The 18,276-nt window shown below is 45.4% G+C and overlaps 1 protein-coding gene across 1 annotated transcript; it reads right to left on the reverse strand.

Annotated features, from left to right (window-relative positions):
- Window positions 1-15,962: 15,962 nt before the first annotated feature.
- FOXG1 (forkhead box G1) lies at window positions 15,963-17,453 on the reverse strand. Its single transcript, XM_075531909.1, has one exon. The coding sequence runs from the start codon at window positions 17,451-17,453 to the stop codon at window positions 15,963-15,965; it is 1,491 nt and encodes a 496-aa protein (XP_075388024.1).
- Between the last annotated feature and the right edge of the window lie 823 nt (window positions 17,454-18,276).

Consider the following 18,276-nt stretch of genomic DNA (forward strand, 5'->3'; position numbering starts at 1 on the left):
TTAAACCGATACCCACCCTCCCCTCTCCCGCCCCTACTCTCTTCGGAGGTCCAAATTAGGCATAAACACTCTGCACAGTTTTCGAAGGTGGTATGACCTGAAGGAAAATCCCCTTCTCCCCCCCCCCCCTTTCCTTCCAGTGCCTGCCCCTCGCCATAGGAATAGGAAGATCCTGCGGGTGGAGGACCCACGATCTCAACTACTTCTGATGGTTGAAGGGCGGCTAGGAGAGAATGGGGGAGGGAAATGTTAGGGGGAGGGATTTGTGTTCATTTACACATTTCCTGTGCGGAACAAAAAAGTCCCACCATCAGCAAAAGAAGCGCTTCCTCCAAAATAGCAGTCACTGAGGGAGAATTAGAATATGCATAAATGTCTTCATCTTCATTCGCCCAGAGCACGGTTTCCGGCAGATTTGTATTTAAACTGCTCAAATAATCCCAATTTCTCAACAGCATTTTACTTAACATCTTCCCAAATCTCCCCTAAAGTGTAGTGCTCTCCACCCATTTTTCTGTGTGTGTGGGGGGGAGGCGCTCTCTTTTCCCTGTTCTCCAACTGCTAAGGAGGATTTCATTGATAAAACAGCAGCTCCGTTTCTCCTGTCCATTGTTTCCTTCTTACAACTGCGGGCTGATGCACTGGCTCACACTTCTAATGCTGGCTGGCTGCTGCCACTGAGGTGACATCGGTAAGGAAGAGCCTAATGGGAAAGACAGGTTTTTGAAACGCGCATCCAATCAAGAATGAACATAATCCATGATGGGACCAGTAGACGCTGCAGGTCCTCTCAAGGCATAGAATCCTTTCTTTTTCTACCGAGATCACCTCCTCCTGATTAGCAAGAGCGAGGATGCTTGCACACAGCTAGCCCCCAAAGGAACCCGTTTATTTGGGCGCAGGGGAGATAACTGCACAGCCTCCTCACAGGAGAGTTTCCCTCATACACGCTCAAAGAGCGTCTGTCCACTGCGCCCCCACCCCAGGCCCATTTCTAAAACATTCTGCTTTGTCACCCTTGGGAAAAGATATTTACGCTTTGGGAAATTCTTTGTTGAAAAAAAAATTATAGTGCGCATCATTTGAAACCATTTTCTTTCTGAAATGGTGCTCCTTGAATTGGGATTACCCTCCCGCTTTCAAAAACTGTGTTTCTTTTGCTTAACATGAGAATATGAATGCTGATAGAACGGGATTGCTACATCTTAGTTGACTGATGAGGAGTTTAGATTGAAATTCCACCCACCCTTAAATTCTTCACACTTGGACACTTCCAGGGGAAGAGGTAGGATGTTTGCTTTATAATATTATCTAAGCAGAATCGTGTGGTTCCAGCTTTCCTTCGGTATTTACAAATCATAAATGAATCCTTGGAAGTTCAAAATACTAATATGGTGTCTTTTACAAATCTGCTTTGCATTGGCTACCAATTAATTGACGTATTGGGATACAGAAGTTTACTAATTTTGTTAAGTAAGTGTATGCCTATTCATGGAAGTCCCTGCATAACTTCCATTAATTCATGAAACAACTGATTTTATTGTTGTATTCCTTTCTGCCAAACATCCCCCTTACAAAACTGTTCAATTTTGCTTCTTTTAGTGATGTATCTTTACACTGACTCGAGGCTCTCGGTTATAAACAATTAAAAGCAAAGCAAAGTGTTGGAAAATAAATTCTTATATGCCATCCACTGGGAATACATGTAATAATATTGAAGTTCACTTTTACTAGCAATGCGCATGGCTAATTAATTTTCTTATTGTCACAAATGATAGTTTGTTAATCAAAAGAACAATTTTTAAAAATCAGAAACAAACACAATAAGGAAAGACTCTTTTCCCTTAATATACTTTAATTAAAATTATATTTTCTATGAAAAACTCTAGTTTGACTTTAATTTGTGGCAGAGCCTGTACTTCCTGAAGAGCTGAAGTGAATTAAGTCATAATTATGAGTGTCCCAAGAAGCTGGGTACCATTTAAGGACAGAGTCATACACAGTTACAGCCAGAGCCACGTTTCTCCCACTCCATATTTAAAAGGGAGAGATAAGGGTGAGCATCCCGTCAGTAAATGTATTCCCAGAAATGAAAGCTTCTCGTTCGATCTTTGCTGACCTTTAGTGAAATATTATTATGAACCAAGATTCTTCATGTAATGGTAATATTAGAGTGGAGCAAAAAAGATCAAGCCATGAAAGTTAAACCAAAGGATGTGTGGCATTACCAACAGGGACATTTCCCCCTCCCCCTGCTTTTCTCTCTCTTCCACTTCTTCCTTCCACTAAAGTTTTGTTTCTTATTATGGAATGTGTGTAAATGTAAGCTGGACACCATTATCTGGGGGGGTGGGGCGTTTCCTAGAAGATAACACCAGCTATTGATATTTATGCCTTTCTTTTTATAAGTTTTTGTTTGTTTTTCTAACCAGGCCTGCAGTTCTTAATTTCTCATGAATTTTCAAGACTGTGGCAATGTGCAAGAAAACAGAACAAAATAAAAATGTGAATGGTTATCTCTCCCCCCTCCCTAATTGTTTCTCTTCTATAGCTAAGGTCCTTCTCCATTTGGCCCTGGTTTCTGGGCTGCCAAGGAATTTCTATCTCGGCTGCTCCTCTCCTGTCCACAACTCTTTCCTCTTCTAACCAGCTCTTTCCCCCTTCACAAATGCAGGCAATTACCAAACAACCTGTTTTAACCTTAACATCTGCCTGATAAACATTGAGTCTAATTCCCTCCCGCCCACTCCTTTTATTTTTCCGTTCACTTTCTTTTTCGTAGAGTTGGGAGCTGGTGGGGAGGAGATGGGGAGAACTTTGGATGGAGGGAAGAGTGGAAAGCCTCTAGGTACAGACTTAGGGGCAGATTCATTCCAGCCTGGTCCCAGAACCCAATAGCTATTTTCTCACCTAGAACAATGAACCTTGTCGGGTTTACAATTAACAAAAGAACCTCTCCCTTCCCCCAGGAGAAGGGCTTGGCCTTACTCAGCAGACATTAACAAATGTCTTCAACCCGCTTTCCTCTGTTCACTTCTGTGCCTTTCACTTTATTGCTTCCTTTCCATCCCTCTAACCCCAAAGAAATCAAAAGAGTTCATCCAAGGGAGCCTAATCCCTGGATTCTGTGATTTGCCCTTTGGCCTGAGGTCCTCAGGGCTGGTGTTCTCTTTGGAATAAGAGGAACCTTGGTTATTCTGTCCTTAAACTCATCAGTTCTGTGAGCATGCTTCCCACATTAGGTGACTTGTCCACCCTTCAGCAAAGCTCCTGTCAGAAGGCACCAGGAGCTTCAATCTAGGGATCGATCCTCCTATAGGTCTGCTTCTGTTCCCAGTCTCCTCAGATTGATTAGCTTTGGACTGGTGGCTAAGTGGGGACATAGCCATAGATAGGAAGGGGAGGGGAGTGGGTACACAGGTCCTTGCCATTAAAAAGACCTATCATAGTAGGCCCCAAAGTTGTCCTAGGAAGTTGAATTGGGCAGGGAGGAAACATCTCTGGAAGCAGCAAAACAAGAGAGGAGAGAAATACCCAACTGCAGCCCATGAATCACAATTTTCAGAGCGAAATGGATTTCATCTTCATCCTGTCAGCCAGAGAAATTATTTTATAATTGTTTCTGCTATTATCCTCTGCATTATTATTATTAACATTCTATTTTGTCATTATTGGTGCCGTTTTTCTTATCTTACTTTTGTTGTTACTGTAGCTATTCAACAGAAGTTTAGGAAGATTAGTCAGTTTAATTAGTTTATTGGTAATTTAAAGCTGAAACCTAGTAATTAAGCCAAAAAACTAAAAATGATCAGGGATGAATCATAGCGTTGCAGGATTTAGGAGGAAGGGAGTCTAAATTTTGGATATAAAATTTGGCAGCTGTGAAATAAACAGGATTTGGGGATCAGAAAATGTCATAATTGAAATGTTCTTAGTTACTCAGCTGCTCCCTCCCCTCCACCCAAAGATTCAACCAGGATCTTGCTGTGGTTGCTTGGTAGAGAGGACAAAATCCTGTTTGTTTCTGCTGACAAAGAATGAACATCCCTTGTAGTCTTTATATGGCTTGCATTTTCACAGGGGGGGCTTCTGCTCTGAACCATCCAAATATCTAAGATCCCTCCTCTACAAGTTTGCCTCCTTAATGTCTGTGCTCCTGTTACACACCTCCCTGGAAACGGTGCATCACAAGACAGGTATACAATTTCAGTTCTCTTTACAGACAGATTTCTGTGGAATATAAATTCAATAATGTGATTCTATCTGCAACAAGCTCTCTGCTCTCTTTCAAATATAATTAATGTTTTGATAGTGTAGTTCTTTAACTACACATATACACACAAAACAGACGCACCCTCTAGCTTTGCTGTTTGTGCATCTCAACCAGATATAGATACAGCACTTTCAATTATTTCTAAAATTCCTCAACTCAGCCCACAGAGAAGAGATCTGTTTAGATAATAACTAGAAAGTCTGTCGTGTGCCTGAAAAATATTTTTGAATATGAGTCCCTAGTTTTTGATAGCTACTTTTGGTCAAATTTTCTAGAAAGTAAAGAATATTCAAAATTGATATTTTGATGCACAAATGAACTGTCCTAAATCCCTTGTCTTTTCCAAGTGTTGAAGATGGAAACTGAATGCCAATATCATCATTTTTATTCTGTAGGGTCTGAGTAGATGCAGATGTACATAAACTAAAAAGCATCATTGCAAAAACAAAACAAAAAACTATAGTGACTTCCAAGGATTGTTTAATCTGTCAGGGACAGCAGCTATAGATTTTAGGTGGATTTATTCATTAAGTGTTATCATTTGTATGATTTATCCATATATGAAATATATGCTCAGAGAGATAGTCAAATATGTAAATAACAATCTGTCCAATAGGATTACAGTGAACAAATGCTGAGCTTCCATATTTGAACCTGACATATCTCTGACATTTCATTTCTCTAAGCAATATAAGAGGATAATAATGCTTTTAGACGTTTCAGTCTTCAATAAAGAAAATAGAATCAATAGTTTTTAATCCACTAAAAGATATAAACTAATTTCCTTATATAGACTTTGAATTGAAGAATCTAGTTATTTGGAAGTAATATATTAATTTCCAATCCCCTTGGCCCTTCTGTTTGGTTTGAGAAAGTAAAGGAAGTGGTGGAGGGAGAAATATTCTACACATTTCTCCTCTCCTTCACAAACTTCTGGGAGAGTGTGCATAAAATGGCTTTAATTGTGGTGGCTGTTGACTTTTCACTTGTACTCTCCAAGTTGCAACTGAGAACTGGGGCTGTCAAATAAAACACAAAAAAGAGCAAGGGAAGAAGCATATGTGGCTGATTTCAGCAGAACATTTTCACTGGACAAGAAAGAAATGAAAATATCCCTCCCGCTATAGTTATGCAAGAAAATGGAGGGGGCAGGTGGAAGCTCATGGGGCTCACTTGTTTTTTTCCTATTGTTTTAGTGGTGGGGCCATCCGGTTTCCTTGCCCATTCCTCGCTGAACTATTTTCCTGGAAAGTATAAACGTGGGATGTTTTTATATTTCCATTTTCTCTCAGGCAAACATATACACAGCAAATATTTTGTTTGTATTGCAAATAGAAAAAGAAAAGGGGAGGATCAAACTCTTTAGAGGTCTACAGATTCTACTTCAGGCCAGAACCAAATGAACAGTCCTACATGTTTAGATAAAGAGAGCTTGATAATGGAGCTATGAAAAAATATGTAAACGTGGGATTTTTACACACTGATTAGCAATGATGGTGAGCTAACAAAAATAAATCCTCCCCAGGGTTTTTGTATTCTGTTTTCTTCCTTCCTTCCGATCTTTTTTATTAGGCAGTGGCAAGATTACTTCTCTGATTCTCATATGAAGTTTTTGTTTGGCTCAGATTAATATTAAGGGAGATCACATACACATACGCGGTAGGAAAATATTGCTTTTGTTGTTGTTGTTGTTGTTGTTGTTGTTGTTAATGGGGAAAATTGGACTCCTGCGTGTCAGATCTGTGGTTTTCCGACGGGCAGTGGAAATGGTACTGACATCACTTTGCACTTTAACAATCGGATTTGGTCAGAGTACAAGTTGTTTGTTTAACCCGACAGCTCGGTGCACCCCGTCGCACGCTTTGCACACTCATTAAAACGATTATTCACGACCTGTCGAGTGTTTTCGGGTTCATTCACAGGAAAGGCCAGGAGTGGGGGAGAGCAATTCAAGTCAACACTGTCCACTAGCCCAACATGGGGAGGACGAGCCAGTTCGAGAGGAGAGCGGGTACAGGGACAGAGGGAGGGGTGGGTGAGCATGAGCAAGCCTTAGCTAGAAATCTTGTTCAGCCCCTGCTCTGGAGTCCCAATGTCTCCAGAATGCCAAGGGTGCTTGGTCCTACAAAGGCCATGCCGCTGTGTCAACTTCAAGGGCTTGGCACAGGATTGGAAAATAAAATAAATAAGCCCACAGCTCTCCCTCCCTTCTTTTAGCTTTGAGCTGAGCTGGAGGTTCCAGGGATGGGGATCGCCCACCTTCTGCCTGCAGCCACTGGACTGTGGCTCCACCTCTCATAGCTCTGATGCTGAAGATAAGTAGTTTCAGGAAAGCTCCTCAGAATGAAGAAAGTAATTAATTTTCCCATCTCCCTAGACCTTCTCCTTCTCAAGAAAGAATTTGGTTCGTTGCTACTTTCTATCACAAATTCCTGGGGGAAATGGGTGGGGAGGAGGAGGCAGAAAGGTGAAGAGGAGGACTTCAAACTTTGGTGTTGGGATGTTACCCCCACTATCTATCAGCAAGGGAGGGTGCAACCTCCTAAAGGGGAGTGGTGGGGGTGTCCCTAATTCAATCAGGTTTAAATGCCCCTCCAAAATATTAGAGTTTTAAGTGGATTCTAAATTAACGTCTCAATATTTTGTTAGGTCAATAAAAGAAACATAAATGAAGGTGCTTCTCCATCTTTTACTATTGCTCTGTGCTTACGAAAGAGATCCTGTTAGGTGTTTAGCTTTCCTGGGTACTCAAGAGCGTCAGGATACATGATATCCACGTGTGAAGTATTAGTTCAAGAGAAATGCCTACCTTCGTTAGGTATAACTGTACAGACACACTAACTCATATCAGTGCATTTATGCATTGAATATGGACTCAAGATCTCTCTGATGTCTGGATTTGAATAAGTATCCCTGGCATAGCTTCAGAGTTAACACATGTTTTAAAAACAGATGCCTTATTTGGTTTAAACTCACTGTTCCTGATAAAGCATCAGTAAATTCAGTGGCTACCTGATTGTTGGAACAGTAACCTAACCGTGCTAATGGGAAATGACCAGGCAGCTCATTCATTAATTTCCTTCTCTCCTCTCACAAACTCTTCCGTTTGCCTGTTTGGCTGCTCTCTATCGATACAATGTGTGAAGAGAAGAAGAGAAGAATGTAAGTTTTCAAGCAGCATGAGGGTTTAATCAAAAAGCAGGTTCCTAATTGCTAAAAAGCAAGTATGAATAAGTAATTTTGTAAACTCATTGAGCTGCCATAATTCACTACCAGGTTTACTTAAAATGGATCTGTCAAGAAGTGCTTCCTATATAAGCTCTTTCATTAAAACCAACCTGCGATAATAATCAAGAGGCAGATGCTGAAATATGTAAGTAAATAGCTGCAAGACTTTGCATAAATAAACGCAAATCAATGTAGAAATAGACAACACTATCGATGCTGAAATGATCGATTTTAGCCTTCCAACGTGCAATCAGAGCTCGCAATGTATAATTAAAAGTATATATTTTGAGCTCCATTTATACTATTACTACTACAGAAATGAATGATTAAATAAATAGATAAATAAATAAACCCTGCTGCCAGTTCTACCCGATTCTACTTTATTCTGTCTACAGTATATTTGAGGAGGGGGTACGGAGAGGTACTGTGCTTTTGCTAAGCTTTGGAAACTTTAAAGCTACATCATTAATTACAAAAATTATTAAAATATCAGATAATAAAATTACTACCTTCTTCTGGCTCAACCTTTATCACAGCCTCTAATTATTCATTCAGCATATTATAATAGGAAAATACACATAAGAACACTCATTATTTTTAACAACTTAGATTGTTTTAAAAAAGGACTTCAGTACCTTTGGGTTTAAAAAACCTTTTGGCATTTTGTTGCTTCATTGTTGTTAAAACAAATGAGAAAAATGTCACTTGCTCAATGCTCCATGGAAGCTCACACCTATGCTTGGATATGCAGTCTGAAACAAGCAAAGGGGAGAAAAGCATCTGCGTTATTATGAAATTGCTTCATATCATGATTACGAAACAAACGAGTGCCTCACTCAGAAACAAACATATTGTGGATTTCGAGAAATTCATATCTAAAACATTTCAGATTTTCCTTAAGATGAAAATTTCTGCGCGAAATTTTTGCCACTGGGAAGGCAAAATGGATGAGGATTGGAAATATCACTGATTTGTAAGTTTGCATGTTTAGGATCTAAAAAGTAGTGAAAATATCGTGTCCATATTTTTTTTCTTCCACAACAAAGATGCTTATTTACATTTCCCCTTGGATCTATTGTGAGCCTTCATTTAGGAAATCTAGCTTGCTTGAATGTAACTTTTTTACTACATAATTTCACCTCATAAATATCCATTTGATTGTCCTTAAAATTCTGTGTGACCAAACACTCTCTTTCTCATCAAGGGCGAAGAATTCAGGGCAACTAGATCCAAGAGGAAAATATCATCAGCTATTTGTTTAGGGCTAATTTAACAGATAATTTAACTTCAAACAAAAATGATCCGGTCATTAAATTTCAGAACAGTGAGAAAATGAAGCGAAAACTCTCTCTAACCTCAGGAGAGGTTTAGGTCCTCCTGCTCAGCCAACACAAAAAATCATCTTCTCAAATGGAGTTGGAGGAAGATGTGCTTGCCCCTTAAACCAGGGTGATTTAGAGAGCGATGCAAGAGGAAGCGAAGAGGCAGAGCTAGGGAGTCCATTTGAACATCGGTTTCAGGAGTTCGAGTTGAATCACAAAATTCCATCGAAGTGGAAAATGTATCTCTCCAAACGTATGGCAAGACGTGAACCTCTATATGCTGGAATCGGTGGCATTCTTTCCTCCTCGCCTTTTCCCGAAAGTTTGCAAAGGTCCAAAGGTCCTGGAATGACCGCAGCAGAGGACCAGGCAAGAGAATTCGTTTCTCTTTGAGTTAGGTAACAGGCCACAGAAAAGACTGGACGCAAATTCAATGCCACTGCTGCCACCACCACCACCACCACCACCCCACACTCACCCTCATCTTCATAACGTCGAGTTCTTATCATTTCTAATAATTTTAAACGCCTTTTCCCATCACAACCATTTCGGAATGTCTGTCTAACCTCTGGTTTTGATGGAGGGCAAGGTGAAGGGGGGGGGCGACTCCTGGAGCCTGGAAGTGGAGGGCTGACCCACGGGCACTGCATGGCCTCATCTTTCCACAGCCCCAAAGCCTGCCCGCCCCATGGGTCTCCCCACGTCTCCACTCCCTGCTCGAGCACCCCAAGAGGGCGTCCGTCCGCAGAGAGGAGGACCAACTCCTTGCCCCCGGCTACTTCTTTTGCCCAAGACTTGGACACCTGAGACCAAGGTGTGGGACAGAGGAGGGAAATGGCTAGAAAAAGTAAGGGAAGCGGAGTGGACAGTGGGAAGGAGAAAAAATGCCAGTGACAGAATACAGAAAGGGTTCATCCACCGCAGATAGGGGTGGGCTGAGATTTGAAACTGCGCCGAGTAAACCGCGAGAAACAACTTTCGGTGGCAAATGGGGACTGGGGTAGTGGGGAGGAGGGGAGGAGGAGAGCCGTGAACACAGAAGAATCTGAAGAAAGGGAAGAGGCTCTGGGGTCCCTGTCCCTGGCTCTCAACGCACAGGGAGCGCGAGCGCAGTCAGAGCTGCGCTGGGCCTGGGCAAGAGCGCCCTCACCTTGCTGCTCCCTGCGCAGCGCGCAGCGTCCCCGCCGCCGGGATCCGGGCCCCGCGCCGCCCGCTCGGCCGCCGCGACGCAGCCCGCAGCTCTGGGACTTTATGCCCTCGCCCGAGAAAACCACGTCGCCGCTGTCGCCGCGGGTCCCGGCTTCCAAGACGTCCAGGCCCGCCATTGCGCCCCTCCCTAACTTCACCCACCAGAGTCGCCTCGGGGTGGCGAAAGCAGCGGTGGAAAACCCGGGCCGGGGTCCCAGGTTCGCTCGGTGCCCAACAAGCGTCCCGGTGCCTGGCGCGCGCCCCGGGGCTCACTCTTGGGACAGCCCCGCTCCCGCGCCCCCCGCCGGCTCCCGGGTGCGCATTAAGAATCAATTATTGGCCTGCGATTCCCATCGCCGGGAGCTGGGATATTCCCAGCAGGGACAACGTCAAGCCCAGAACGGCGGTGCTCATTTCCCCAGCCCCGCCGAGAGGCTGTGGACTAGCCCCCGCGCGCCTTCGCGCCTCTCCCTGCGGCCGCCCGCGCGGCGCGATCGGGATCGGGATCGGGATCGGGATCGCGCCGCGCCGCGCCGACCCGGGTCGACCCCACGGGCGAGCTGCGGGCGGGCGCAGCGAGGCGGGCGGCTGGCCAGTTCGGCGCGGGGCAAGGGAGGGAGGAGGCGCGCTCTACAAAACAAACCAACCCAGAAACAAACTTTGCAGTGGGGCAAGCCCTTAGCTCCCGGCAAACAGCTTTCTCTCCCTGCGAGAGCGCACAGCTCCCGGGGTGGACGGGGGAGAGGCCCACTCGGTACTCTGGCGACATCTCACGACTCACTAACTGGATTGCCATGAAGGAAAGGATGTCGCCCCCTCGCACGGACTTCCTTCTCCCAGGAACTAGCCCTGCCCCACAGCAATCCACCCTGTTTTCTTGCCCCTTAGGCCTTGCCTACATCCTCTTAACTTGGGGGTGCCATTTTGTAGACCGGAGTGTGTGTGTGTGTGTGGGTTCTTCTTAGTCATTGCTCTTGGTAGCAAGCCCCTAAAGACATCCACCACCACCACCACCCCCTTTCAGCTTGTCCTCCAAGTGGGGGTTTTAGAACCTCAGACAAAGCAGTCAGGGAGACACCACCCCCCCACACACACACACACACCAAGCCCTTCACTTACCACTCCTGAGGAAAGAGTGCCCCCGAGGATCATGTCTTTTCTGTCTTTCTTTCTTCCCTTGTCCTCAGTTGCAGGATGCAGGATGCCAGGCAGAGTCTTGGATGGAGAGGGGGTGTGGTGAAAAAAAAGATAGAAATCGGGAAGGCAAAAAAAAAAAAAAAAGACTCAAAACAAAATGTCTTATCTCGTGTCCTCCAGCCCAGGGCCCCCCAAGGCCTACTTCTTCAGGGAAAGGTCCCAGCATGGGCAGGGCAGTGACCACCGGAGAGGGTAACGGCCTGGCCCATTGAGGGGATGAAAAAGAAGAGTTGGGTTATTTTAATGGCTGGTATTTGGGGTAAAGAAAGGTGAGGGGAGGAAAGAAAGGGAGTGGTTGAAAGGAGAGATTTAAAGCCTAAAAAACAAAAACGCACACACGCACAGGGAAATCTAGAAAGCCACAAGAACTGTTGGAGGAGACGCCTTTGAACTCTTACAGGTAGGTAGCTCTTAGAAAGAATGAACTCTTTGCGTGTGCTCCAGGAAAGAATCTAGATGACCTTTATTCTTGCCACATCTCTGAGATCTGGCCTCAAGGAGAGAGAGGAATGGGGGGGGGGGAGGAAGGGGGGGGATGAAGAAGAAAGATTTTAATTCAAGTTTAACCTACCATGCTTGTCGGAATGGCTGCAGAGATAGTCCTGCTGGAGAGTCCCCTCTGTCTGGCAGTAGCAGGAGTGGTGTTGGGGGCAGGTTATCTGAAGTAGGAATGTACAGGAACCCCGCCCTCCAGGCATGGTTACACAACCCCAACAACCCCTCTCAGCCAGTTCTACAACCTCTAATGATCTTCACCTTCACCCTTTGTTAGCCTATTTCTCCAACAGGCTGCAATATAACCAGCCATTTTAGCTTTCATGAAATTAATTTCTCCAAAGGAACATTACTGCAATGCATGCAAATTCCTCAACAAGAAGGTGAGAAACGCCTCTTAAAAATCACACTCAGAGTCCTAAACACATTTAGAATTCAAAATAGATTGGATTTATAGAATTATCAAGGGCAAAATATTCATCAACTGAAATATATATTTAATCAATGCACTCCAAGACTAATATTATCCATCTCTAGCCTCGATTTTATACAAGTAACCCCAACCCAGGAAGCTCTCCAGAGCCATCATGATCATTGTACTGAGTTTCATTAGTTCTGAATTTTATGTTCCCTTGATTTCCAATTTTGTAATATGCCTAAGTGGGGAGGAGGGCTATTTGGAGGAATCCTGTCAGTGCTCAAATTTAACTAAATTATTTTCTCTATATTTCACATATGAAATTTTAAAAAAACCTCCTACTAGGTAAGTATAGGTAAAATACTCTAAGCCTGAAACAAAAATTAAATTGAGATCTCAAAATTTAAGTTGTGGTCTCTTTCAGTTATAGGGGGTCAAAAATAACAATTTTGCTATTCTATCTAATCATGAGATAGTATTTATCAATAACGACTACCAATAAGAGGAAAATAACAATCTCGATCCTATTAAAACTAACTCTAAGTAGTAAAGAGAAAAGCTTCCAAAAGTTTTGAAGTGTTTTTCCCCTGACATAAGCTACTTTTAGCTGGCAAAGATTGGTGACCATTATGAACACAACTTTACAACCAATATGATGTAAAACTGTATCATTAAAGGTCATCCTAAATTGTCCTGTGCTTTTTGAAGGGATGCTGGAAGAGCTGGAGGGGATGACCACCCTGGGCCTCAGGAAGCCTTCACAGAGTTCTCCCTCCCTATCTTCCTCTTTCAGGTCTCTATGTGCACAAAATGAGCCATTTCTTACTTCTAACCACATGCAGTCTATAGGCCTCTCAGACATGTCCAAGCACAACTTCCATTCAGAGAGGTAAATTCTACTCAATCTCAGAGTTAATTTTTTTTCCCATTTGAAATAGGGTTTCACTATCATCCAGAATCACGCCTGTATTATCATAAGTAAACATAGTTCTTTAATGGAGCCAGGTAATATTTCTTGTCTATCTCCATCCTTTTACCTCTACATAAAGAGTTTGACGTTCTATTTAACTTTTAGTAGGTCAAAGACTATTTGCCATGTGACAGTATATTTTCATTCCATAAATAAAATCCAATGCAAAAATAACAATACATCATACCTTTGTCAGTCTAAACATACACCTTTCTTTGGGCTATTTTGGTTCTCAAATGTGTTATAGGGATTTCCTTTGCTTACCTTATTTACTTATATTCTATTATTATTTATAGTGAGTCATGGATTAGCTTTTGAAACATAATTTATGGAGGGAATTGTTTCCCCTTCTTCTTTCTGACCTGTTAAAATTTTAAGAAATCTAAATCACTGATGACCCCCCTGCTCCGCCACCCACCCCCCAATACTATGAGAAGAGAATTCTATGTAGTTTGAATGCATTTTGGTCCATTCTTCTTTGTGCAGATTTGGTTCCAGCTTTTTAAATCTTCCTGGCCCACATCTGTCTGCCTAGAGCTCTCTCTTTAGTGATGGGGTTTTTCTTTTTTTAAGCATAATGATCCCTTCTCCTCTTTCTGGTTGTCCCTCTTCTTTTCCTAACCCCCAGCCCCAATTTTTCAATACTAACAACACATTATTTCAATTCCAAACTTAGGTGAGTTTGCTGGTTTCTCCCTTGGCCTCCCCCCACCCCTCCACCTTTTTCTTTTTCTGAGCAACTCTCTAAGTGTTTGCCGATAACATCTTGAGGACAGATTATTTTTCATTGGGCCCATTGTAAAAAGTATCCAGCTTATTGCATTACTGCAGAATACATTTCACACTATAGAATTGTAGCAAATGAACAACTTGTCCACCACAGATTCACCACAGGACCCAATTAGTTAGTAAACCCTTTACTTGGGTTTTCTAATTATTTTTCTGTAGTTAAAACAATTGGGCTGCCTGAAACAAATTTTAAAATGTTTTAGATTTCCTATATTGCAAATTTTCATTTTAACCTGAAATGCACGAGTAAGTACGCATGCACATCAGGTTAAAATGATGACACTGGAAGGCAAAGGAACAAATCTCTCCGTTAAATAATACAGACACAAAAGGAATCAAACAGATCCCCCTACATTATAAAACTGTTTTTGAAGGAGAGGGATTTTTCTTCTTCTGAATATCTAGAATTTAAAAATTTTATAGCTTAAAACTGAAAGAAAAGCATTGATCTGCAAGTCGTTACAACAGGTGATAACTTCAGCAAAATCTATATTGCAACTTCAGCACATCTTTATTAGAACTTTCATTGTGGGTAAACAGCCACAAAAATAAATGCTGACTTAAAAAGTATTTATACAAATATTTTAAACAAAAATGTTTGCAGCATTCGCAGCGCAAATTGTACCTGAACTGAAGGGCTCTGTGTTTCTAAATATATTACATATGTGTGCATTATATTTACTTCTATCTAACCATATACACATATATATATTTATAATTTGCCAAGTTCTATAAACAAGATATCTGGAAAACAATATATATAAAACTAAGCATTCTATTAACTGATTTGAAAATAAACACAGGGTAAATAGCTATGCACATAAAATTAAATGATCTCTTTTTGCTGTATCGTCAAAGAAACTATGAGATATCCACTGAAAAACCTGTCTTTTTTTTTTAAGACGTGCTTATTAAACAGCCTGCTCCCTGTAAACTTCTTGTCTACAATGGATAAAAGTACGGTTTTCATTTTTAAAGTCTCAGTTGAAACCAGAGGAGCAGTTTACATCTTAGATTGGCTGAATGAGCCTTTGGGTTCCTATCATCTCAATGGGCTTTTAAAAAATTAGCACTATTTAACAAAAGGAGACAAAAGTATCAAGATATATATGAATTTAGCCTATTTTTTATTTCTGTGTGTTCATAGTAAACATTTTTGTAAGTGACAAACACGGGCATATGACCACAGTATCACAATCAAGAAATTTTAAGACAACATTAACAATCACTCAAATTTATGCGGCATTTGCGCAACACAGGTTACATATTTGCAAGGTTTACCTATAAGTACAATAGGTATTAACATTTCACTACATTTAGAAAAAATAAAAGTGACCTGTTAGTGACCACATACATCAAAATATACACAACACAAAGGGAAGGCAATCGTTAATTTTGTCCCCTCCGTTCAGATTCATTTGCATGGGGCCGTGCTGCCCACTGAAACAACTTCCCATGTTTTGTTTGTTGCTCCTTCGTTTAATACTTAGCATACCGAGTGCATTTTCTAGAACCCAATCTTTGGTCTAAAAGGAAACAAACAAAAAGAAACCCAAACAAAACAGCTCCTTAAAAGAAAAGGACAAAACAATAAAATGGCCAAAATAATCTCCTGGGCACCTTGACTACGAAATGCTTCTTAAATACAAATTACAGTTTAACATTTGAAAACTCTCCCCATAATTTAGGCTGTTCTCAAGGTTTGCGTCCACCAGCTAGATCCATGATAACTTATAATACTGCACACATGGACATTTGGCGGCTCAGAGAGATAGGCTTGTCAGGTTTGAGTGAAATGGCAAAGCAGTCACTATTTAGATACACATTCTACTATAATTTTGACTTCCAAACCTTATATTCTACAATGTATTCTCCCCACATTGCACCTCGCTGACACTCCACACCTTGTTAGAATAATAAACAACCCTAAAGACCGAACAAACGTACAGAAATGGGTGGGGGTGGGGTGGGGGTGGGGAGGGGCTGGGCTTAATAAAAAATACCTGGACTTATTTTTTTTTGATTATCATTTACAATGCAAATGTGTGTAAAACGTTCACTTACAGTCTGGTCCCAGGGCTGTTAATGTATTAAAGGGTTGGAAGAAGACCCCTGATTCTGATGAGTGAAATAATCAGACAGTCCTCCGGACAGTCCCGTCGTGAAACTTGGCAAAGAGGGTCTTAAGGACTCGCAGGGCAGGGTCGAGGGGGCCTGCGGCGACGTGGAGGACGACGCGGCGCGGGCGCCCATGGACGTGCTGCTCTGCGAAGTCATAGACGGGTGCGGCACGTGCGGGAAAAAGTAACTGGTCTGGCCCGCGAGCAGGTTGACGGAGCAGGGGTTGAGCGAGTAGGTCCCCGAGCAGGGCACCGACAGGCCGCAGGGCACCGAGGCGGCCAGCGCGGCGGCCGTCAGGTGGTGCGTGGCGTACGGGATCTCCCCGTTGACCAGCCGGTCCACGCTCAGGCCGTTGGCCGTGGAGAAGGAGTGGTTGTTGCCCAGCGAGTTCTGAGTCAGCACGGAGCTGTAGGGCATGGGGTGGCTGGGGTAGGCCGACGTGGTGCCATTGTAACTCAAAGTGCTGCTGGCGCGGGGGTGGTGCAGGGACAGGAAGGGCGACATGGGCCAGTAGAGCGAGCCGGCGCGGTCCATGAAGGTGAGGCCGGTGGAGGTGAGGCGCGCGCCGCGCTTGAAGGCCAGCTTGGCCCGCGACGTGGTGGAGCGGCGCCGCAGCTTGCCCGTGGTGCCGCCGATGAAGACGTCGTCGCTCGACGGGTCCAGCATCCAGTAGTTGCCCTTGCCCGGGTCGTCGTAGTGGCGCGGCACCTTCACGAAGCACTTGTTGAGCGACAGGTTGTGGCGGATGGAGTTCTGCCAGCCCTGCTTGTTCTCGCGGTAGTAGGGGAAGTTCTTCATGATGAACTCGTAGATGCCGTTGAGCGTCAGCCGCTTCTCGGGGCTCTGCCGGATGGCCATCATGATGAGCGCGTTGTAGCTGAAGGGCGGCTTCTCGTACTTGCCGTTCTTCTTCTCGCCCTCCTTGCCCCCCTCCCCGTCCTTGCCGCCCTCGCCCGCCCCCTTCTTCTCCTCCCCCCCGCCGCCGCCGCCGCCGCCGCCGCCCGCGCCCTTCTCCTTCTCGTCGGGCCCCGCGGGCGCCAGCTCCCCGGGCGCGCCGCCCGCCTCGCCCTTGCCGCCCAGCGCGTCCGCCTTGGCCCCGTCCAGGGCGGCGGCCGGCGGCGGCGGCGGCGGCGGGAGCAGCAGCTGCTGGGGGCCCTTGTCGTCGTCGGCGGCGACCGGGGCGCCCCGCGCCTGGGGGGGCTGCGGCGCCGGGGGCTGCGGCGGCGGCTGCTGCGGCGGCGGCGGCGGGGGCGGCGGTTGCGGGGCGGGCGGCGGCGGGTGGTGGTGGTGATGGTGGTGGTGGTGGTGGTGGTGCGCGGGGTGGTGGCTGTTGTGGTGGCCGTGGCTCGCGTGGTGGTTGTCGTTCTGGACCGCCTCGGGCACCAGGCTGTTGATGCTGAACGAGGACTTGGGGATCATTTTCACCTCTTTCCTATCTCCCATGTCCAGCATCACCCAGTCGTCGGGGGGAAGCGGCGGCGGCTGCGGCGGCGCGGGAGCGGGCCGGCGGCGGGCGGCGGCGACCGGTGGGTGCCGAGCGTGGCGCGGGCGGCGCGGGCGGCGGCGGCGGCACTGAGCGCTCCGGCAGCAGCGCAGTTGGACCGCAGGCTCGGGCGCTGGCAAGTCATGTAGCAAAAGCAGCAACCACCCCTCAGGAATTAGAAAAAAAAAAAAGTGGGGGGGGGGGGAGAAAAAAAAAAGAAAGAAAGAAAGAGAAAAAAGAAACAACCACCGCCCCGGGGGTGAAGATCCCTCGTTCCCAACTCTACTTCATGGTCTCCCCCCCACCCCCCACCCCCCCTCTGCTGCTTCCTCCTCCTCCTCCTCCTCCTCCTCCTCCTTCTCCTCCTCCTCCTCCTCTCGCAGCAGCAGTCACAGCAGCAGCAGCAGCAGCAGCCCAAAGGGGGGGAGAGCCGGGCGGCGGGCGGGCGGGCGCGTCCCGGAGCGGCCGCGGCGAAGCTGGGGAGTCAGCGATCGAGGCGGCTATAGCCACAATTAATTTTCCAATTTGTAGTGAGCTACAGGCGCACACTAGGGCTGTAAAAAAATTTTTGGTTTAACCTTTCCTACCGCTGGGCCAATCAGAGCCGGCGGCGTGCAGGAGCGTCTCCCCAGCCGTCGACCAATCGGCGGGCCCGCGCCCCCCCAGCCCCGCCCGCCGGCTCCCGCCCCCTCGGGCGCTCGCCTCCCCCTCTTCCCGGGCCTCGGACCCGGCGGCCGCGCGGGGCCGCGCAGAGACGCCCAGGCCCTTCCCCGACCCCCTCCAGCCCCGGCG

The sequence above is a fragment of the Tenrec ecaudatus genome, chromosome 14, assembly GCF_050624435.1.
Source record: "Tenrec ecaudatus isolate mTenEca1 chromosome 14, mTenEca1.hap1, whole genome shotgun sequence".
Classification (NCBI taxonomy): Eukaryota; Metazoa; Chordata; class Mammalia; order Afrosoricida; family Tenrecidae; genus Tenrec; species Tenrec ecaudatus.